The sequence below is a fragment of the Nyctereutes procyonoides genome, unplaced genomic scaffold (genome assembly GCF_905146905.1).
Source record: "Nyctereutes procyonoides isolate TBG_1078 unplaced genomic scaffold, NYPRO_anot_genome, whole genome shotgun sequence".
NCBI lineage: Eukaryota > Metazoa > Chordata > Mammalia > Carnivora > Canidae > Nyctereutes > Nyctereutes procyonoides.
Window position 1 is genome coordinate 206,958 of NW_026575020.1, and position 21,825 is coordinate 228,782.

Sequence of the window (21,825 nt, forward strand, 5' to 3'; positions counted from 1 at the left end):
TCCCTTCCCACACCTCGCCCAGGGCGCACCTCCCGGCCTGGGGTCAGCGCCCGGCCCCCAGCCACCGCCTCGCACCTCCCACCGCGCCGTCCTCGGCCCCGCCCCCTGCCTCCGCGTCCCTCCTTCTCCCGACCTCGTCCCTCCCTCCGTCCCAGCTCCCGACACCTCCCCTCCCGACTCCCTCCCGGCGCCGCTAAGTTTCTGGCTCGGAACCGCGCGCAGAGCCGGGGCCGGGCCGGAGCGGTGACCCCGCTGCCCCGTCCCCGCGCGCAGACCCCGGGCCCGGCCCCGGCCCCGGCTCCGGCCCCGGCCCCGGCCCCGCCGAGCCATGCTGTGCGGCCGCTGGAGGAGCCGCCGCCGCCGGCCCGAGGAGCCCCCGGGGCCCGCCCAGGTCGCGACGCCCGTCGCGCTCGCGCCCCCGGACGGCGGCAGCAGGAGGCCCGGGCTGCGGGCGCTGAAGAAGATGGGTCAGTGACGGGCGGGGGCGGGGCGGGGTGGGCGCCGTCGAGGGCTCCCCGGGCCGCCGGGGGGTGTGCGGAGGCTGGCGAGGCTCGGAGTGCAGCGCCGTACGCGCTGCGGGTCACACCTGAGGTCCCCCGACGTTCCCGGGCCGACCGAGGCCCGTGGGTGGCCTTTGCTGCCCACCAGGAGGCGCCGACGGGGCGCGGGGGCGCGGATTGGGGTCCCCGAGGACCAGGCGAATAGAGTGGCAGAGACAGGCTCGGGGCGTCCCTCACCCGCCTCCCCAACCCCGCGTGCCTTCCAGGCTCTGCGGGCGCCCCCGGGCATCCTGCGTTCTGGGCCGCCCTTAGGGGGCAGGGGAGCGGTGGAAGAGGCGGGCCTCCAGCCCTGAAGCCTCCACAAGGGTTGCAGCAGCCACACAGCACTGGTAGGGCAGGTCGAATTGGTGAGAATAGTGTCCTTGGAGTCAAAAAGGCAGAGTTCCCGTCTCAGGTGTGGGGGAAGCGACCAGGGAAGGAATGCAACCGTGGCTTCTTAAGGATCTCCCAGAGACCCACCTCACTGGATAGTTAACATAGGTGGCATCACTCTGTCTTCGTCACTCTCCTGAGAGGTACCTGGTATCATTCCCATTTCACAGATGGAGAAACTGACCCAGAGAAGTTGAAGATTTTGTCAATGCCCACACTGCCCACACAGCTAGTCAAGGGCAAAGGCTGGCATGGAGGCTGTGCCCAGCCACACTGCCGCTGGTACCCTTTCAGAGCCTGGGCAAAGTGTGACCGACTGGCTGGTTGAGTGGCTTGAATGAGGGGGAGGGGCTGGAGAGTGTGTGCGAGTATTTTATAAAATGTACCGTACCATGAAACCAAAGTGGGGTATTGGAACTGCTGCTGGTAAATAGTTAATGATGGAAAGGTGGGGTGTGGGGCTGGGGGGACAGGGCAGGGCTGTCCAGGAAACCAGTGTGAATCTTGGGGCAGAATTCAGGGGTGCCGATCGCCAGTCTTGTTGATCCCCCCACCCCCGTCCCCCTTCTTTCTTCTTTCTCCTGTCACTCATTTGATCTAAATTGATTGAGCTCTATGTTCTGAGCGCTGAGCCTTGCACTCTCCTTAAGAAGCCGTAAGACACATGATCTCTGCCCTACCCTCCAATCATTCATGCATTCAGCGGACATTTATTGCCTGCCTCTCTCTAGTAGGCTCTGTCCTGGGATTCAGCAAGGTTCTGGCCCTTCAGAGAGTGGAGGCTTCAGCAGGGAGATCAGGCAATGAAGCAAAGAAACAATACTAGGGGGATCCCTGGGTGGCGCAGTGGTTTGGCGCCTGCCTTTGGCCCAGGGCGCGATCCTGGAGACCCGGGATCGAATCCCACGTCGGGCTCCCGGTGCATGGAGCCTGCTTCTCCCTCTGCCTGTGTCTCTGCCTCTCTCTCTCTCTGTGACTATCATAAAAAAAAAAAAAAAAAGAAAAAAAGAAAAAGAAACAATACTAGGAAGGGAGGGGGCAAGTCAGTTGCTGGGGAGCCAGCGAGGGTCCTGGCTGCACCCCAGAGCCAGCTGGAGACTGGAAAGAGGCAAGTGGGCGCCAAATTCTCAAGGTCCCTCCTTATAGAGTTACAGACTTGCTCTGGAGGGCAGCAGGAGTCCCAGAGGGTCTCTGGCAAGAGGACGGAGGCAGGGCTCGTACAGACTAGGGGCACATTGGATGAAGGCAAGGGTGAATCAGGGAGAACCATAAGAGGGAGACCGAGGACTGAGATGGTCAAGCTATGGTGGTGCTCAGACTCGGGCCAGTGCAGCTGAGTTGAATTCTAGAACTCCCTAGGAGGCGGCCTGGGCTAGAGTCCGTAGTTGGTGAGATCTGAAAGGTGTCTCTGGTGGATGGCAGTGTCATTCTCTGGGCTGAGCAGTGCTGGTGCCTTGGGAAGAGGAGGATGGCCATGCGGAGTTGAGGTGCCATTGTCTTCCCTGGGCTGATGTGGGGCCAGAGAAGCAGTCCCTGGAGTCAGCCACTGCAGGGGTGGCGGATGCTGTGGGAGGGCTGGGATGATGCCCCTGCATACCTGCTTACTTCTTCATTCCAAACACATCTGCTTGGCCCTATCAGTGTGCCATTGTGCTGTGCCAAGGGCTGGGGCTACGGAGATGAATAACACAGCACTTTGCCCTCAGGGAGCACACAGTTTACTAGCAGGAGACACTTGTAGACCAATAATTACAACTGAGCCCAGGGCTCAACTGCCCTGAATGATTAAGCTCCATGGGAGCTCAAGGCACCCCATCATAGTGACACTGTCACGACCTATGTGGGTGTCAGAATGTCACCTGGGCTGTCCTCCCCACTGCTGCGCTGTCCTGCTGAATGACTGCCAAGAAAGGAATGTCCAGTTTCTGGGGAATGCCCCTTCCCCAGGCCTCCCTGACTCCAGCAACGGGGCAGAGACCAAACCCAGGTGTCCTGGGGCCCACCACCCAGGTAGCTTCCCCGACCACAGCAGCCAGAGCTCCTGGCCAGATGCGCCCCAACCCCCCCCCCCCATGGCCATGGCCACACCCCTTAGGCTAACAGAACAGATCTTATTTCTGATCTGGTCAAGAGGCTTGGGCAAGGAGTGGCTTAGAGATCGAAGGCTCAGAGGGACTCACAGAAAAGAAAGGGCTTTTCCGGGCCATCCTGGGTGGGTGAGTGGGTGGGTGGTGGAGGAACTGGGACAATGAGGAGGAACTGGGACCACGAGGGAGGGAGGAACACCACTCCCGCAGAGTGCAAGCAAGTCATTTGCGGAGCCTGGGGCTCTTCTCCTGTCCCTTCCCCCAGGGTGGCGTGTCCCCAGGAAGCCAGGGATCAGCTGGAGAGAGCTAGAGCTCCATGAGCACCTGCCGGGCCAGACATAGCGGCTGAGCTTGCTGCAGCGGGAACCCACCTAATCCTGGGCTCCTTGGAGGAGAAGGTTTGCTGCGGTCCTCACAGCGCAGATCCCCTAGCCAGGATGAAGCCACCAGCCCCGGGGCCCACAGGGCTAAGAGACAGCCGCCAAAGCCTAGGTTTCAATGATGGCTCTTTTATGCCAGAACTAATGAATACTAATTATCACCTTTATAACACGCTACAACGAGTGAGCGAGGGCTTTTCACGCATTGGCTCATTTAATGCTCACGATTGTATGAGGTATGTGGTACCATTAGCCTCATTTTACAAATGAGAAACTGAGATTCAGAGAGGTTCAACCCTGGGAAGGAGCCGAGAGAAGGTCTGAAGCCAGGCGTCTGGCCCAGGGTCCGAGCTCATATCACAACGAGTGAGTGGGTGATGTGTGCCTGGCCATGGCCGGCTCCACCTCTCCCCCACAGAGGCCCTGCCAGCCTCTAGGGGTGTCCTCACCGAATTATTCACTTGCCGAATAAAAATACAGGATGCCCCGTTAAACGTGAGTTTCACATAAACAACAAATCACTTGGGACAGACTTAGACTGAAAGATAGTCTAAGACTATCTGAAATTTGAATTGAAGTGGGCATCCTGAATTTTATCTGACAAGCCTGTCTCCCCAGAGCCCCTGGCGTTGCCTGTGCCCCTGATGCTCCGCCCTGCCCCTAATCCTCCCAGTGAGCAGAGCCCTGAGTGGGCACAATCCTGTTCCCTTTCCTCCCGGCCCGCACGCAGCACCAAGTGCCCCGGGGGCAAGAGGGCTCTCCCTATGGCCTGCCCAGGATGTCTCCTGCAGGGTGAGTGGGGCTGCCGTGCGTGGAGTTGGCAGGTGGGGGTCCTGGCAGGTGCCTGGCCTGACGGCAGGGAGACCTGGACAGCCGTTCTAGCTAGGCCTTGTGGTTAGGCTGTCATGCCTTGTGGCTTCCCTGGCCTCTCCTCCTTCTTTAGCTCTGGGGAGGCCCTCTCCTGCGACCTCTGCCCCCAAATAGGCTTCATACCTGTTCTGGCCCTGCCGGAAAGGGTGCTGCCACCTTTGTCACACTGTGTCTGGCCAGGGACAGGAGAAGCACTGCTTGCCTTTCCTGACTTTGTTGACTCTCCGAGGAATGTTATGGAGTCTGGCGCTGAGCTCCACTGGGCCCTCGCCCCGGGTGTGGCGGCCTGCCCAGGCAAGGGGGACATGCTGGGTACCCGAAGAGCTGGCGCTGCCTGCTGGCCAGAGGATTAGGGTGGGAGGGCGTTTGGGACCCCTTACCATTGTGTGCTCCCTCCCAGAACCATCAGGAAAAGCTTCTCTCCCTCCCCTCCCCCACTTGGCATGAAGCTGTCAGCTGTTGCTGTTCCCTGCATGTCTCACATTCCTGCTGGAGCCCCGTGTGCCCTTCCTGAGCGTGCACTGGTGCAAGCACACATCCACACATGTGCGCACACACACATACACCAGCACACACACCCTATATGCACACTCAGCCTGACACACACCCTTGCTCGAGACTTCCCACTTTCATGCCCTGCTATGAAAGTAATATGCCTACATATTACCCCTCTTGTCTACACTCCTTGTAACCACATAGCCCACCCACCCTCACCTCCCATCACTGGCCAGCTCTGGCTTCTGCCCACCCCCTACGTGGCCCCTGTGTCCTTCCTTGGTTTGGGTGACCCACACTATTGTCAACACATACAACCTACCCTCTCATAATTCCAGTGGCCCATCTATGGAAAGGGGTGGAGATGGGGGGTTGAGGATCAGAGATGGATCAGGCTTCTTTCCCATGACCCCTTCCAGCTCTGTCACTGAACAGTCTCCTGCCCTTGGCCTTGGCCGCCAATACGGAGCTGCTCACGCCTCAGACCACACACAGACCAAACCGCCCAGGCTGAAAGGTGATAGTTGGGAAACTGGGAGGTGTCCATTCCTCACCTCCCCCTGGCCAGTCTCTGGAGGCTGAGATAAGCATTTGGCCTAGAGGAGGTGTCTGAGTCCCAGCTGACAGCACTGATCTGGGCTGGACAAGGGCCCAGCTGGAGACCATGGCTGAGGAGGACGTATGGGAACATGCCTGGGTCCTTCTTCCCTCCCGGGCCACCGCCTCCCTTCCCTTTATTGTAATTTAGTGAGTGCCCACTGTGGGCCAGGCCCTAAATGGAGTGCACCTTGGCATTAGCTCATTGGAGCCACACACAGCCCTTTGGGGGCTTAGGCACCCTCCAACTCTCAGTGCATTCTAGATCCACCACCACCTACAGACCCAGGACCCTGGATAAGTTAGCTGCTCTGTGCCTCTTGTATCACTTTATTGAGATATTAATTCACACATCATACGGTTCACTCATTTAAAGCATACAGTGGTTTCTGGCATATTATGTTACTTTTTAATTAGCAGTAAAAATATATATCATAAAAGTAGCCATTTTCACCATTTCGAAGTGGCTAATTCAGTGGCATTAATTATATTCACACTGTTACACATTCACAATGTTGTGCTAGTCCCCGAACTTTTCCATTACCCTAAACAAACAACAAAAACCCCTCTGCCATTAACCAGTCATTTTCCCCTTCCTCCCCGCCCTGGAGCCCTGGTAACCTCTAATTACACTCTGCCTCTGAATTTTTTTTTTTATTGAGATATATGTGACATATAATGAGTCTTTATGAATTTGACTATTCTAGACATCGTGTGTAAATGGAATCTTACAATATCTGTCCTTTTATGACTGGCTTATTTCACAGTGCTGCCAGGGTTCATTCCCTTTGCAGCTGAATAATATTCCACTGTATGTCTATACCACCTTTTACTTCTCCATTCATCTGTTGCTGGACATTTGGGTTGTTTCTATCTTTTGCCTATTGTTCATCCTCATTTTTACTGCTGTGGTTTTTTTTTTTAAGATTTTATTTATTTATTCATGAGAGAGACACACACACACAGAGGCAGAGACACAGGCAGAGGGAGAAGCAGGCTCCATGCAAGGAGCCCGATGTGGGACTCGATCCCGGGTCTCCAGGATCAGGCCCTGTGCCAAAGGCAGCGCTAAACCGCTGAGCCACCCGGGCTGCCCTACTGCTGTGGCTTTATAACTGTTTCCTCTCTGGTCAGTCAAGGTGGTCATGATACTGGCCCAGCCCAATTCCAGGTTCCAGGCAGAGATGTTTATTTTTCAATTTTTTAAAAAAATATTTTATTTATTTATTCATGAGAGATGGAGAGAGAGAGAGAGAGGCAGAGACACAGGCAGAGGGAGAAGCAGGCTCCATGCAGGGAGCCCGACACAGGACTCAATCCTCGGTCTCCAGGATCAGGCCCTGGACCGAAGGCAGCGCTAAACCACTGAGCCACCTGGGCTGCCTAGGCAGAGATGTTTAGATAGATACCCATGGAACCCACAAGAGGCAGCTTGTACACCTGCTCCAAGCAGGGAGGAATGAGGCTGAGGAAGCATCTGTGGGTTTGGGCCCTGACAGGACCTATAAATGTTTACTGGGTGCCAGGGCAGAGAGCCAGGGGCCTTCCAGCGCGTCCTCCTGACCTCACCCCTTTACCTCTGTGGGCCCCGCCCTTCCTGTCTGGAATCCTAATCCCTTCGATCCCCGAGGGCTCAGAAGCTGAAGCAATGGGGAAATAGTGTTACTTGCCCAGGGACTCAGCACCTGGCTCAGCCTGGCATTGAACTCTCATTCTGTTTGGCTTCTCCACTGTGAGTGTGGTTGGGAGGCAGTGTGGTCCAAAGAGCAGTGCCATCCTGAGGCCAGTGCTGGTTGGGCAGGCAGCCTGGACTGTCAGCCTTTCCCTCACCAGGCTCCTGGGGAGCGTGTATGTGTGTGTGTGTGTGTGTGTGTGTGTGAAGGGGGGGCCCTCAACATGGGAACCTGTCCCAGCAGAGGGCCCATCAGAAGTTTAGTCTCCCTGTGTCCATGTCCTGTTTGTAGAAGACTCTGGACAAAGCAGGCCCTCGGTGACTCACCTCCACTTCCGGCCTTAGTCATTCACCAGCTCCCCCCCTCCCAACCCTCCCCAACCACGGGCTTGGCATTGGAGGGCTGGCGGGGTCAGGGGAGGTGGCCCCAGCTGCAGAACATGGTTGTCACCGGAATGAGGAGTTCCTTTCCTATGGCTGAAGAGGTGGAGGAGGGGTGGGCTCAGTTGTGATGGCACTACAGGTCCCCCCAATGTCCTACCCGCCCCCCAGTTCACTGCTTCTCAGGCTGAGGGGATTCAGAAGTTGCCCACACATGGGCGTGTGAGTGCAGAGGGCTAAGGGTCTGCTGAGTTTCTTGGCCTGGTGCTTGCGGCGTTCTAGCCTCTTGTTTGGAGAGAGGAGGATTCCACCTCCACTTCCCAGCTAGGGAGCACTGATTGGCACTGACCCAAGAGGCCAGTCTGAATCGTGAGAGACCCTTTGGAGCCATTAGGGCCACAGGCAAGCCCCAACGAGGACCAGGACCGTAGGCTCCTCCAGGTGGCAGGTTTCTCCCCTGGTCCTAAAACCCTGATTCTCCATCACAATCACCCTCAGAGTCACAGGGTAGGTTTTTAAACATAGAAACCCAAGTCCCAACCCACACCTGCTGGACAAGAATCTCTGGGCTGTGGGTTTTGCAACCTCCTCCAGGTAATTCCGATCACAGCCAGGGTTTAGAAATCCTGGCCCGTGAGGAAAGGACAGATCGGGAAGGGCTGGCTGGCGGTAGAATGAGCTTAGTTCCCCACTTGTCGGTACATCTGCCGACATGGCTCGTCCTCCCGTTTCAGAAAACACTGGCTGTGAGCCTGGGTCTGGGATGAGCCCTGAACTATGGATATAAGACTCTGTCCCTGTCCTTGGACTTATTAAAGTTCACCGAAATTACAATTTAGGTGGGGTGTTTGTTTTAAAATAAAAAGTGCTGTTGGTGACCAGGGAGGGAGAATGCCCATCTGAGGACAAATCAAGGAAGGCTTCCTGGAGGAGATGGTGTCTGAGCTGATCCTTGAAGGAGTTCTGTGTGAGGAAGAGAAACAGGAAGGATCCTACAAAGGCTCCCAGAGAGAGTGAGAAAAGGCGGCCCAGGGATTTAGACTTGGTTCCATAGGTGAGAGTTTACAACAAACAGGGGCCTTGGGGGCACAAAGCCTAAAGCCAAACCCAGTACTGGGGGCTTGTTAAAATAAAGGGAGGAAGATACACCCATTGTCCTGTTTCATTTGGCCCACACAGTGGTGTTTTAGGGGCTTTTTGTTTCAATTTGATTTAGTTGCCAACATTGAAAAATCCGGAGGCTTCACATACAAATCCAGCTTCCTGTTCTCTAGAGACTCTGGGCTGCCCTCATCCACTCCTGGCTGCCCTGCTCCTTCCAAAGGGCATGGACCCTCCAGTTTCAGTTTGCCAGTTTTCCACTCTTCCTGTTGTCCCCTGGCTCAGAAACCTTTGGTATTGACCTCTTACAAGACAGATGAGAGCAGGATGTGGCCCCCTCAGGATGGGTGGCATCTTGACTGAAGTTTGGATTTTGCTGCAGGGACAACTGTGGTGTCTGCACTGTGTGCACAGAGAACATGAGGCTCAGAGCAGTCACGGGTTACTGCCACCAAGGCTGTGTAACTCAGAAGTGACAGTGTTGGGATTTGCCTCCCTGGGCCCCTGAATTTATTAATTTTTTTAAAAAAGGTTTTATTTATTTATTCATGAGAGACACAGAGAGGGAGAGTCAGAGACACAGGCAGAGGGAGAAGCAGGCTCCATGCAGGGAGCCCGACACAGGACTTGAACCTGGGTCCCCAGGATCACGCCCTGGGCCAAAGGCTGTGCTAAACGGCTGAGCCACCCAGGCTGCCCCAAGGGCCCCTGAATTTAAATTCTGCACTCCCCACCTGCACCCTGACCATGACAGCAAGGAGGAGGGACAGAGGAGCAGAGGGATTCAGTGTGGTGGCCGTGGGCAGGGGTGCTGGGACCTGACCTCCAGGGTTTGAAGTCCCCTTCCACCACTTGGTAGCCGTGGCATTCTGGCAAGTTAGTTCAGCTTCTCTGTACTTGTCCTCTCCTGTGTTAATTCATGAGTAGGGGCTGGCATGTGGTAGAGGTTTTGTAAGCATTTCTTCTTCTTAAGGAAGGTGGGCAGCTGGAAGCACATGTGGGGTTACGTGGGATTGTGACAGTGGCTGGGCAAGGGTGAGTGCCAAGTGTCACAGGAGACCATGCTTTCAGCTGGACACAGAGAGGACACCTGGATGTCAGCCACAGGCTGGCCTGGCAGGGCTGGTCCTGGGGTCCTTGGCCTGTGACCCTGGAGCCAGAGTGGCCTCTATTGTCTTTGTCTTGGGGAAAGCAGAGGTGAGGAGCTTAGGTTGCAGCAAGAGAGATTTAGGTTAGATAGTGAGACTACCTTCTTGATGTCAGGGCTTCACATCAAGGGAAAAGGCTGTTGGCGACAGATTCGGGTTGAAGTCTGGAGACCAGGATGGGAGTGGCAGAGAGGGGGACCTTTAGGGAGGCCTGAGTCCCAGGCGCTGCCTAAGGGGTTGCTCTGTTTGGAGGGCCTCCTACTCCCCGGAAAAGAGGTACTGGCACCTCCCCAGGGGGGCCTGGCGGGGACACACCAACCGAGGCCTTGGGGCAGAAGAGCCCAAGGCCAGACCCAGTGCTGCGGTCGCGTCCCCAGCGGCCTGTGAGGGCTTGTAGGGCAAGGCGGCTGCCAGCTGGGAAGAGGGCAGAGGGGCGCGCGGCCAGGCCCGGCCCGACGCCCCGCCGCCTGCCGCCGCCCGCAGGCCTGACGGAGGACGAGGACGTGCGCGCCATGCTGCGGGGCTCCCGGCTCCGCAAGATCCGCTCGCGGACGTGGCAGAAGGAGCGGCTGTACCGGCTGCAGGAGGACGGCCTGAGCGTGTGGTTCCAGCGGCGCGTCCCGCGCGCGCCGTCGCAGCACATCTGTGAGCGGGGGGGGGACAGCGGCCGTGGCGGGGGGGGGGCAGCGACCCGGTCCCTCGGCCCTGACCCGGCCGCGCCTGCCCCCCCCCGCCCCAGTCTTCGTGCAGCACATTGAGGCGGTCCGCGAGGGCCACCAGTCCGAGGGGCTGCGGCGCTTCGGGGGCGCCTTCCCGCCGGCGCGCTGCCTCACCATCGCCTTCCGGGGCCGCCGCAAGAACCTGGACCTGGCGGCCGCCACGGCCGAGGAGGCGCAGCGCTGGGTGCGCGGTCTGGCCAAGCTGCGCGCGCGCCTCGACGCCATGAGCCAGCGCGAGCGCCTCGACCAATATCCTGGCGGGGCGCCGGGGTGGGGGGGCCGTGCTGGGGGGCCCGCGGGCCGAGCCAGAGCCCCTGGTCTTCAGGGCGGAGGGGGGCGCCGCGGCCTGGGGTGTCTGGGGACCCCGGCCCTGGAGGCCGCGGGCGGGGGGAGGTACAGCCCCGAGGTCGGGCGTCCCCGCAGGCACCTGGGGGGGGGGGCTGCCCAGCCTGTCGCGGGTATTTCCTGAGCGCCCACACCTGGATCCACGCCTACCTGCACCGGGCAGACTCGGACCAGGACAGCAAGATGAGCTTCAAGGAGATCAAGAGCCTGCTCAGAATGGTCAACGTGGACATGAATGACATGTACGCCTACCGCCTCTTCAAGGTGGGCTCCCACCCCCACTCTGACCCCAGTCACCCCATCCGTCCTCACCGCCAGCCTTGGTGGGTGGAGCGGCCTCCGCCTGCGGTCGGCCTCATCTGGGCCTGGGTAGCCTTTTACACTCCCCGGAGGGCGCTGGGCCAGGATGGGAGTGCGCCCCAGAGCATCGGTCCTCACCCTCAGGCAGGGCCAGGGAGCCTGCTCACCTGGGCCGGCACCTCCACCCGGACTGCTCTGCGTGTTCGATTATTTGTTACTCATTGACCCCTGGTGTGAATTTGGGGATGCAAGAACCCTATGTGGGAGGAGGAATTATGGCTCGTCCTGCCTCTGGGTCACTGTTTTTCCTCCCACATCTTGATTTTTGGGGGTAGGTAGGTCATAGTACAGAGAGACAGGCGCTGAATCCAAGAGACCTCCCCTAGAATCCCCGCCCGCAGTTTACCAGCTGTGTGAGCTTGAGCGACACCCAGAGCCTCGCTAGCTCCCAGTTTTTCTACCTGTGCAAGACACCTGCCTGCCCAGCGTGGTAGATGACAGGTGTGTCCGTACAGGTGCGGGACACCTGCCTGCCCAGCGTGGTAGATGACAGGTGTGTCCGTACAGGTGCGGGACACCTGCCTGCCAAGCGTGGTAGATGACAGGTGTGTCCGTACAGGTGCGGGACACCTGCCTGCCAAGCGTGGTAGATGACAGGTGTGTCCGTACAGGTGCGGGACACCTGCCTGCCCAGCGTGGTAGATGACAGGTGTGTCCGTACAGGTGCGGGACACCTGCCTGCCCAGCGTGGTAGATGACAGGTGTGTCGGTACAGGCCGGCTTTCTCCTTCCCTGAACTTCTCCCTGTGCCTTCCAGGAGTGTGACCACTCCAACAATGAGCGGCTGGAGGGTGCTGAGATTGAGGAGTTTCTGCGGCGGTTGCTGAAACGCCCCGAGCTGGAGGAGATCTTCCATCGGTACTCGGGTGAGGACCGCGTGCTGAGCGCCCCGGAGCTGCTGGAGTTCCTGGAGGACCAGGGCGAGGACGGCGCCACGCTGGCCCACGCCCAGCAGCTCATCCACACCTATGAGCTCAACGAGACAGGTGGGGGTCTCACAGATGGGGCTGGGCTCGACACTACCCTGTCTGGGCATCTGACAGATCTGGGTTTTCAGCTAAGTGGGCTCTTCAATTTCTGGCTGTGGGTGCCATCTTGGGTGGGTTACCTTGCCTCTGGGAGACTCACCTGCCACATCTGGAACGTGGCATAACATATAGTATCTTCCTCACAGGGTTTGGCTGAAGATTAAATGGGCATGACTTATGGGGGTGCCCAGCTGGCTCAGTTGGTTAAAGCATGCAACTCCTGATCTTGGGGTCATGAGTTCGAACCCCAAGTTTGGTGTAGAGATCACTTTAAAAAAATAAATGGGGGAATCCCTGGGTGGCTCAGTGGTTTAGCACCTGCCTTCAGCCCAGGGAGTGATCCTGTGGTCCCAGAATCGAGTCCCACATCAGGCTCCCTGCAGGGAGCCTGCCTCTCCCTCTGCCTGTGTCTCTGCCTCTCTCTCTCTCTCTCCCCATGTCTCTCATGAATAAATAAATAAAATCTTAAAAAAAAAATAAATGGTGGGTGCCTGGGTGGCTCACCCAGTTGGTTAAACATCTGCCTTTGGCTCAGGTCATGATCCCAGAGTCCTGGGATTAAGTCCCACATCAGGCTTCCTGCTCAGCAGGGAGTTGGCTTCTCCCTCTGCCCCTCCCCCCTGCTTCTCTCTCTCTCTCTCCCTCAAATAAATAATTTTTTTAAGGATTTTATTTATTTATTCATGAGAGAGAGAGAGAGAGAGGCAGAGGGAGAAGCAGGACCCATGCAGGGAGCCCGATGTGGGACTTGATCCCGGGACCCCAGGACCACACCCTGGGCTGAAGGCAGGGGCCAAACTGCTGAGCCACCCAGGGATCCCCCTCAAATAAATAATTTTTATTTTTTTATTTTTATTTTTTTTAATTTTTTTTTTATTTATTTATGATAGGCACACAGTGAGAGAGAGAGAGAGGCAGAGACATAGGCAGAGGGAGAAGCAGGCTCCATGCACCGGGAGCCCGATGTGGGACTCGATCCCGGGTCTCAGGATCGCGCCCTGGGCCAAAGGCAGGCGCTAAACCGCTGCGCCACCCAGGGAACCCTCAAATAAATAATTTTTAAAAAGATTTTCTTTATTTATTCATGAGAGAGACAGAGAGAGAGGCAGAGACACAGGCAGAGGGAGAAGCAGGCTCCACGCAGGGAGCCCGACGTGGGACTCGATTCTGGGATCCCGGGATCACACCCTGAGCCAAAGGCAGATGCTCAACCACTGAGCCACCCAGCTGTCCCAAATAAATAAGCTTTTTTTTTTAAGATTTTATTTATTTATGAGAGAGAGAGAGAGAGAGAGAGAGAGGCAGAGACACAGGCAGAGACACAGGCAGAGGGAGAAGCAGGCTCCATGCAGGGAGCCCGATGTGGGACTGGATCCGGGGTCTCCAGGATCACACCCTGGGCTGCGCTAAACCACTGAGCCATCCGGGCTGCCCAATTAATAAGCTTTTAAAAGAATCTTTAAAAAAATAAATGGGGGCAGCCCCAGTGGCGCAGCGGTTTAGTGCCACCTGCAGCCTAGGGCATGATCCTGGAGACCCGGGATCGAGTCCCACATCGGGCTCCCTGCGTGGAGCCTGCTTCTCCCTCTGCCTGTGTCTCTGCCTCTCTCTCTATGAATAAATAAATAAAAAATCTTAAAAAAAATAAATGGTATAACTTATGTAGAATCTAGTCAGTAGGTAGGTGCTCTTTATTACTAGCTGAGTGAAGTTTGTTTTGAGGGCCTGTGGGGCCAGACGTGAGGATCCTCCCTGTGGCCTGATGATTTCTTTTGCTCATCCTTGCAGCCAAGCAGCATGAGCTGATGACACTGGATGGCTTCATGATGTACCTGTTGTCACCTGAAGGGGCTGCCCTGAACCCAGCCCACACATCCGTGTTCCAGGACATGGACCAGCCCCTCTCCCACTACTTCATCTCCTCCTCACACAACACCTATCTGACTGACTCTCAGATCGGGGGGCCCAGTAGCACCGAAGCCTATGTTAGGTACTGCAGCGGGGGATGGTAGGGGCGAGCACACCTGGGAACCCAGCTTGGGGAGCTATAGAGCTCAAATCTCACTGTGGGCTTCCTGAGGGGGGAAGGAAAGAGGAGGTGTGGCTACCTGGCTCACCCTGTCCCTTGCTGTGCTCTGTGGCTCCCACATGATGGACATCTTGCCTGCCCATCTGTCTCTGCAGGGCCTTTGCCCAGGGATGCCGCTGTGTGGAGCTGGACTGCTGGGAGGGCCCAGGAGGGGAGCCCATCATCTATCACGGCCACACCCTCACCTCCAAGATCCTCTTCCGAGACGTGGTCCAGGCTGTGCGTGACCATGCCTTCACTGTGAGCTGCTAGGACCCCCTGCCCAGAATATCACTCACCAAGTGCTGCTGGGGCAACTGGCCAATGGGGTAGAAGAAAGCTGAGGGAGAGGCCCTCTTCCTCCATCCTCATGTTTAGTAACTACATTATTTTTTTTAATCTTTTTTTTTAAATTTTTATTTATTTATGATAGTCACACACAGAGAGAGAGAGGCAGAGACACAGGCAGAGGGAGAAGGAGGCTCCATGCACCGGAAGCCCGACGTGGGATTCGATCCCGGGTCTCCAGGATCGTGCCCCGGGCCAAAGGCAGGCGCCAAACTGCTGCGCCACCCGGGGATCCCTAGTAACTACATTAAAATCACAAAATGTCCAGGAGAAAACCTTAAGAGTAGGGAAGGACATTTTTTTTTTTTTTTTTTTTTAAATAGAGGAGTGGATGATCCAAGCTCTATTTTTTTTTATTTTTATTTATTTATGATAGTCACAGAGAGAGAGAGAGGCAGAGACACAGGCAGAGGGAGAAGCAGGCTCCATGCACCGGAAGCCCGATGTGGGATTCGATCCTGGGTCTCCAGGATCACGCCCTGGGCCAAAGGCAGGCGCCAAACCACTGCGCCACCCAGGGATCCCAGGGAAGGACATTTTAATCATGACTCCCAAAGAGGAAGCCATGAAAGAGAAGTTCAGCATGGAGTCTGCATAAAATTGCAACTTCTGTCAAGCTATACGTAAATCTTATCCTCAAAAAATGATGGGCATGGGGGCGCCAGGCTAGCTTAGTCAGAAGAGCGTGCTACTTTTGATCTTGGGGTCATGAGTTCGAGCCCCATATTGGGTGTAGAGGTTACTTAAGAAAATCAACTGAGGGAACCCTGGGTGGCGCTGCGGATTGGCGCCTGCCTTTGGCCCGGGGCGCGATCCTGGAGACCCGGGATCGAATCCCACATCGGGCTCCTGGTGCATGGAGCCTGCTTCTCCCTCTGCCTGTGTCTCTGCCTTGCCTCTCTCTATCTCTGTGTGTGACTATCATAAATAAATAAATAAATAATTTAAAAAAAAAAAAAAAAAAAAAAAAGAAAATCAACTGAAAAAAGTATGGGCTTGGGGAGAAAAGTGGGTGACATAAACAGCACTGGCCAATGTCATTAGGCTATGAAGGGCATTTATTAAAAACAAAACCATTCCTGCAGCTGTCCTCAGCTTCCCAGACATTCCACCTTTACCAGACCCCAGATCTGACCTGTGTTCCCCTACAGACACACCTGCCCCAGAGTATATCCCACCTACTTAGCTCCCCAGAGTGCCTTTGCCTGCCTGTCCTGAAGAGGGTTGGGGGCCAGGTACAGTAGGGGTCCTCGTAGGGGGAGAGGGAAGTGGTTCTGAGCTGTTGCCCTTCCCCCCCAGTTGTCCCCATACCCTGTCATCCTGTCCCTCGAGAACCACTGTGGGCTGGAGCAACAGGCTGTCATGGCCCGCCACCTTCGAACCATCCTGGGAGACACGCTGGTGACACAAGCGCTGGATGCCCAGAACCCTGAGGAGTTGCCATCCCCAGAGGTAATGAACGCCCCAGACTCAGCCTGGTGGGGGGAGGATCTGGCTGCAGTCTACCATCCACCCCTGCTATGCCACCTCCATGTCAGGACCCCTTCCCTCTCTCTGCCTCAGTCTCCCCCTGCTCCAGCGTTCATTTGACATCAGCCCCCCCCCCCCCAGGGTCTTGTCTCTTTCCTACCCACCAGACTTGACTAGACCCATCCCACCCTATTCTGGGCCTTCCGTGCCCTCACTCTCACCTCCCTGCTCTGCCTCCCTGCGTACAGAGTCCCTGCAAACTCAGACATTCCCACCTCCAAGGTTGGGACATTCTTCTCTACCTGAAGCTCCCTTCCCAGCCATCTTAGACCTCTAGCTCAGTGTAAACCACCTCTTCCTGTAGCCTTAGAAGCTTCCTCAGCAATCTGGCCTGGGGTGATTTTTCCTCCTAAACCCCAGAATGTTTTATCTGCCTCCTCAGGACGGTTGTGTTTTTCTGGTTCCTTGAGAAAACTCTCCTACTCTCAATCCAAATATGCAGAGAATGTTGACTCACCTGTGTGTGTGTGTGTGTGTGTGTGTGTGTGATTTCTTTCTTTTTTTTTTTTTAATATTCAAGAAAAAAACGATTAAAAAAAATTGAGCTGGGGGCACCTGGGTTACTCAGTGGTTGAGCGTCTGCCTTTGGCTCAGGGCGTGATCCCAGGGTCCTGGGATGGAGTTCTGCATCGGGCTTCCCATGGGGAGTCTGCTTCTCCCTCTGGGGATCACAACCTGGGCCAAAGGCAGACGTTCAACCACTGAGCCACCCAGGTATCCATTTTTTTCTATTAGAAACATCACGCGAGGGGATCCCTGGGTGGCGCAGCGGTTTGGCGCCTGCCTTTGGCCCGGGGCGCGATCCTGGAGACCCAGGATCGAATCCCACGTCGGGTTCCCGGTGCATGGAGCCTGCTTCTCCCTCTGCCTGTGTCTCTGCCTCTCTCTCTTTCTCTCTCTGTGACTATCATAAATAATAAATAAAAGTTTAAAAAAATTAAAAAAAAAAAAGAAACATCACGCGGGATCCCTGGGTGGCGCAGCGGTTTGGCGCCTGCCTTTGGCCCAGGGCGCGATCCTGGAGACCCGGGATCGAATCCCACGTCGGGCTCCCGGTGCATGGAGCCTGCTTCTCCCTCTGCCTGTGTCTCTGCCTCTCTCTCTCTCTCTCTCTGTGACTATCATAAATAAATAAAAATTAAAAAAAAAAAAGAAACATCACGCATCTTTGTGTGTCCTTCCCGGCTCCCCCCAGTCAGCCCCTCACGTCTGGTGGTTGTACGACTAACCCAGGGGCAGGAGGGCATAATCTTTCCCTGTTTGTGGGCCCCGACAGCAGCTGAAGGGCCGGGTTCTGGTGAAGGGCAAGAAGCTGCCGGCTGCTCGGAGCGAGGATGGTCGAATTCTATCCGACCAGGAGGAGGAAGAGGAAGAGGAGGAAGAGGAGCCAGAGGCCACAGAACAGAGGCGGCGGGTGAGTGGGACCCTTGGGCCGGGAGGAGCTAGGTGGAGCAGGGCTGGAGCCAGTGACCCTCGCTGCGGCTCATCTCCCAGGCCAAGCAGATCTCCCCTGAGCTGTCGGCCCTGGCCGTGTACTGCTGTGCCACCCGCCTGCGGACCCTGCGCCCCACCCCGGTCCCGCCCCAGCCCTGCCAGGTCAGCTCCCTCAACGAGCGCAAGGCCAAGAAGCTCATCCGAGAGGCAGGTAGGAGTGGGGACATGGGGGGCAGGAGGCACCCTGGATGCCTGGTGGGGCGGTAACCTGAAGTTGGTCTGGAAAAGAGACTGACAGGACTTTGGGGCCAGTGAAGGGGTCAGGAGGCCCCCAGATTGGGGCTCAGGGAGTGAGCGCCCAGTGCGTGCCTAGCACCGGGCTGGCATGGATGGAGGGAAGAGGGCCCTGGGAGGAGGGGGGCTGCTGCCTGCCTTTGCTGGACTCAAGCCTAGTGGCAGGGCCAGGTGTAGACGGGAGTGATGGTGCAGGGTGATCAGTGGGCCATTGGGGGGTCCAGGGGAGCCCCCGCAGAGGCGGTGAGATCAGGGAAGGATTCTGGAGAGGTGATGCCTGTAAAGACCCCAGAGCAAAGCATAGGGTGGAAGCAGCCAGGTGAAGAAGGGGAAGGGGTTTCCAGGCTGGAGGAACAGGTTGGATGAAGGCCTGGAGGCATGACATGCAGGAAGAGTCCTGGGAACCCGCAACACAGTTGGAGGAGTGCATGTGGGATGAGCGCTGGATGTCTGCCTGGGGCCCCTGTTCCAGGCCTGGAGGTAGGGGGGATATGCAGTGCTGGGGTGTGGAAGGGGGTTCTTGACCCTCTCTGGGCTTCCAGAGCCTTCTCCAGAAGGTCCTCTCAGCCCTGGGGCAGAGGGAGTTCAGCCTCTGTTCCCAGCTTGTTCCTGGAGTTGGGGTAGAGGAAGTTACAGGCCGGATAAAGGACACCCCCGGGGCCCCAACTCTCCCCCAGGGAACAGCTTTGTCAGGCACAATGCCCGCCAGCTGACCCGAGTCTACCCCCTGGGGCTTCGGATGAACTCGGCCAACTACAGCCCCCAGGAGATGTGGAACTCCGGCTGTCAGCTAGGTGAGTGGGGGCAGGAGCATAGAGCAGGCAGGGTGCTGCCGCGTGGGGGCGGCCTCCAGGGACCCATGGGAGACCCCGGGCAGTGATGGGGCCGTATAGTTATCTGGAAGGTGGAGAAATGTGTTTTCTTGGTAATAGCACTTATTAAAATAGTTGGGAAAATAGGTGGGAAAACAAATCAGACTCATTTCTTCCTGACAGTGTGAAAGTCTCCCATTTTTTTTTTTAAAGATTTTTTTTATTCATGAGAGACACATAGAGGCAAAGATACAGGCAGAGGGAGAAGCAGGCTCCCTGTGGGGAGCCTGATGTGGGACTCGATCCCAGGACCCTGGGATCACGCCTTGAGCCAAAGGTAGACGCTCAACCACCCAGGCGCCCCAGTGTCCCATTTTTTTATAAAGGCGAAAGCTCAAAACCTCTACTCCCATGAGTCCTCTGACACACACAGACATGCACACACCCCACTCCCTAATGCCCCCTGACACACAGAGGTGTGCACACACACCCCCCGCCGGGAGTCCCACTGAATCAACACTGACAAAAGTGGGCTCTGGAGGGACGCTGAGCCCCAACAAAGGAGCAAAGGTAGGGGGGAATATGGTCCCTTTGAGGGCAGATATGGAAACCCCAGCCTTCCTTGGGCCCAACTCTGGCCCAGACCTATTCCCTGCCCCACCCTCTGGCCTCGAGGGATACCAGGGATAAAGTGGTGATAGTGGGGGCTGGGTCCCTTGGCTGCCATGATGCCCGCCCCCCAAGCCCTGGTGGGGGTGGGCAGTGAGACCTGAAACTGAGCAGCAAGAGGAGGGCTGCTAAGAGCCCCTGCTCTGACCCTGCTATGTCCACAGTGGCTTTGAACTTCCAGACACCTGGCTACGAGATGGACCTCAATGCCGGGCGCTTTCTTGTCAACGGGCAATGTGGCTACATCCTGAAACCCGCCTGCCTACGGCAGCCAGACACCACTTTTGACCCCGAGTGTCCCGGACCTCCCAGAACTACTCTCACCATCCAGGTCAGCAGCCTGGACCAGCCCTACCCTGGGGTCACCCTGGGGTCCCAGCTAGTCCCAGCGAGGTCCTCCCTGGCAGGGCACCAGACAGCAGTGGCCTGGGGGCGGCCTGGGGTGTGGGGGAGGGCTGGCGGCTTCCTGCCTGAGCAGAGGGGCCAGACTGCAGCTCCCCTTCCTTGTCCCCCACAGGTGCTGACTGCACAGCAGCTGCCCAAGCTGAACACTGAGAAGCCAAACTCCATCGTGGATCCCCTGGTACGCGTTGAGATCCACGGGGTGCCTGCAGACTGTGCTCGAAAGGAGACCAACTATGTGCTCAACAATGGTGAGTGGATGTGCTGGTGGCAGTGGGGGTGCTTGGGGCCAGCAGGCTCCTGACTGCCCTGCCTGCACCCTAGGCTTCAACCCGCGCTGGGGGCAGACCCTGCAGTTCCAGCTGCGGGCTCCTGAGCTGGTGCTGGTCCGCTTCGTGGTGGAAGATTACGATACCACCTCCCCCAACGACTTCGTGGGCCAGTTTACGCTGCCCCTCAATAGCCTGAAGCAAGGTGGGTGGGGATGGAAAGGGAGGGGGTCTGGGCCGCCAAGACCCTGTTCACCTGGGCCCTGGATGTCCTCTGAGAGCTTGCCCCGAGCCCCGAGGTGGGAGGTGGTCTGTGCCCCCACGGCCCTGGCCCTGAAGGGTTGGGAGTTGGGGTGGGCAGAGAACTGGACACGTGGCTCCCCTCCCCACAGGGTACCGCCACATCCACCTGCTTTCCAAGGACGGCGCCTCACTGTCACCAGCCACGCTCTTCGTCCACATCCGCATCCAGCGCTTCTGAGGGTGGGACGACCCACGCTGGGGCTCCTTGGGTGCCAGCCTGCCTCCTGTGGCAGAGGCTCTGTTCTCCTCAGGAGTGGGGGGTGCAGGGAGGACTAGCTCCTCCAGCCTGCTCGCTTTGCCCACTCCACTCTCTGGCCCCAGTGGAGCGCTAGGGGCTGCCTTGGTCCCTCTTGAACGGGCCGCCGCTTTGCCCTGTGACCCCAGAGCCTGGAGACGGCCCCAGCTCCTCGGATTCTTGGCTGGCTCCCTCCTCCCGGCTCATGAAGAGCCAGGCCTGTGGCTGCCAGAGTTGGGGAGGAAACCTGAGCCTTTAGCTCTTCTCTGCCCCCCTGGGGGGCATCCCAGCCGCCATCCCCAGAGTAGTTCAGCCCCTTCCTTGCCCCCTCCCCCACCCCAGGTATTATTAGCCACCCCCCAGGGCCCTCCCCTTGCCAGGCTTTCCTGGGCTCCCCACTGGAGCTCGACTTTGGGCTGCCTTTCCCAGGAAGCCTACGAGTAGGTTTTCACTTGTGTCATAGAAGGGACCTGAAGAGGACAGGAGATTATCGATTTTAAAAAATAAAGAAACAAGTTTACTACTGCTGTACGCTGAGCACCTGAGGTCATACCCATAGGACCCTGAGGAGGGATGTGGGCAGAATCCCTTGGGCCCCCTCCCCCAGCAGGGCTTGGATTTAAGCCAGCCAGGGAGATGGTACAGGTGGGAGGGCAACAGGAGAGGAGGCCCCAGCTCAAAATAGCCTGACCCCTCCTCTTGGCTCCGAGCTGCTTCCAGCATCACAAGACTGTGGGGACACCAACTCATAGGCTCCCCCTGCCCCCATCTCCACCATGAAGGGCCTTGAATGGGGAGCTGGCCGGTGGGGGGGGGGGGGCTTTTGCCAGGGAAGAACTGTTATGGCCCTAAGGGGATGGGACAGACTGAGGGAGCTGACAGGCCCATGCTTTCTGGGTTCAGCTGCATTTGAGGCCCCTGTCCGTTCAGTAAATGAATCCCAGAGACTTGGGGCTCTCCTCCCACCAAGCAACCAGCCTTTTAGATGATGGCCTGGAAACCATCCCGCTACTCGGGGCTGCCTGGAGTGGCTGGGAGAATGTGCCGAGACACCAGATGGCAGGATCCAGAGAAAACCTGCCAGAAAGGGGACTATTTACCTATCTAATCTATTTAATCTATCTTATCTATTTATAATTGGAGTTCAATTTGCCAACATATAGCTTATCAGCCAGTGCTCATCCTGTCAAGTGCCCCCCTCAGTGCCCATCACCCAGTCACCCCAACCCCCCCACCTCCCTTTCCACTACCCCTTGTTCGTTTGAAAGGGGACTTTTTAGGCTTCAATGTGGCGCCCTGACATTTTGGGTTCCATCAGGCAAAAGCACCAACACTGAACCAGGACA

General features: G+C 57.1%; 1 protein-coding gene across 4 annotated transcripts; it reads left to right on the forward strand.

Annotated features, from left to right (window-relative positions):
• Positions 1-161: 161 nt before the first annotated feature.
• PLCD3 (phospholipase C delta 3) lies at positions 162-20,999 on the forward strand. Of its 4 annotated transcripts, none has more exons than XM_055328807.1 (15): positions 162-467; positions 10,147-10,308; positions 10,403-10,631; positions 10,862-10,991; positions 11,845-12,073; positions 13,904-14,105; positions 14,300-14,444; positions 15,831-15,983; positions 17,338-17,475; positions 17,556-17,706; positions 18,467-18,583; positions 19,435-19,601; positions 19,788-19,923; positions 19,997-20,146; positions 20,334-20,999. In XM_055328807.1, exons 1-15 carry the CDS (start codon positions 329-331, stop codon positions 20,420-20,422), a joined length of 2,337 nt encoding a protein of 778 aa, XP_055184782.1. In that variant the 5' UTR covers positions 162-328; the 3' UTR covers positions 20,423-20,999. The 4 variants fall into 4 exon arrangements, with proteins under 4 accessions (XP_055184782.1, XP_055184793.1, XP_055184771.1 ...); XM_055328796.1 differs by lacking the exon at positions 162-467 and adding an exon at positions 3,193-4,191 and having other exon boundaries at positions 17,341-17,475; XM_055328786.1 differs by lacking the exon at positions 162-467 and adding an exon at positions 3,194-4,191.
• Positions 21,000-21,825: the final 826 nt, after the last annotated feature.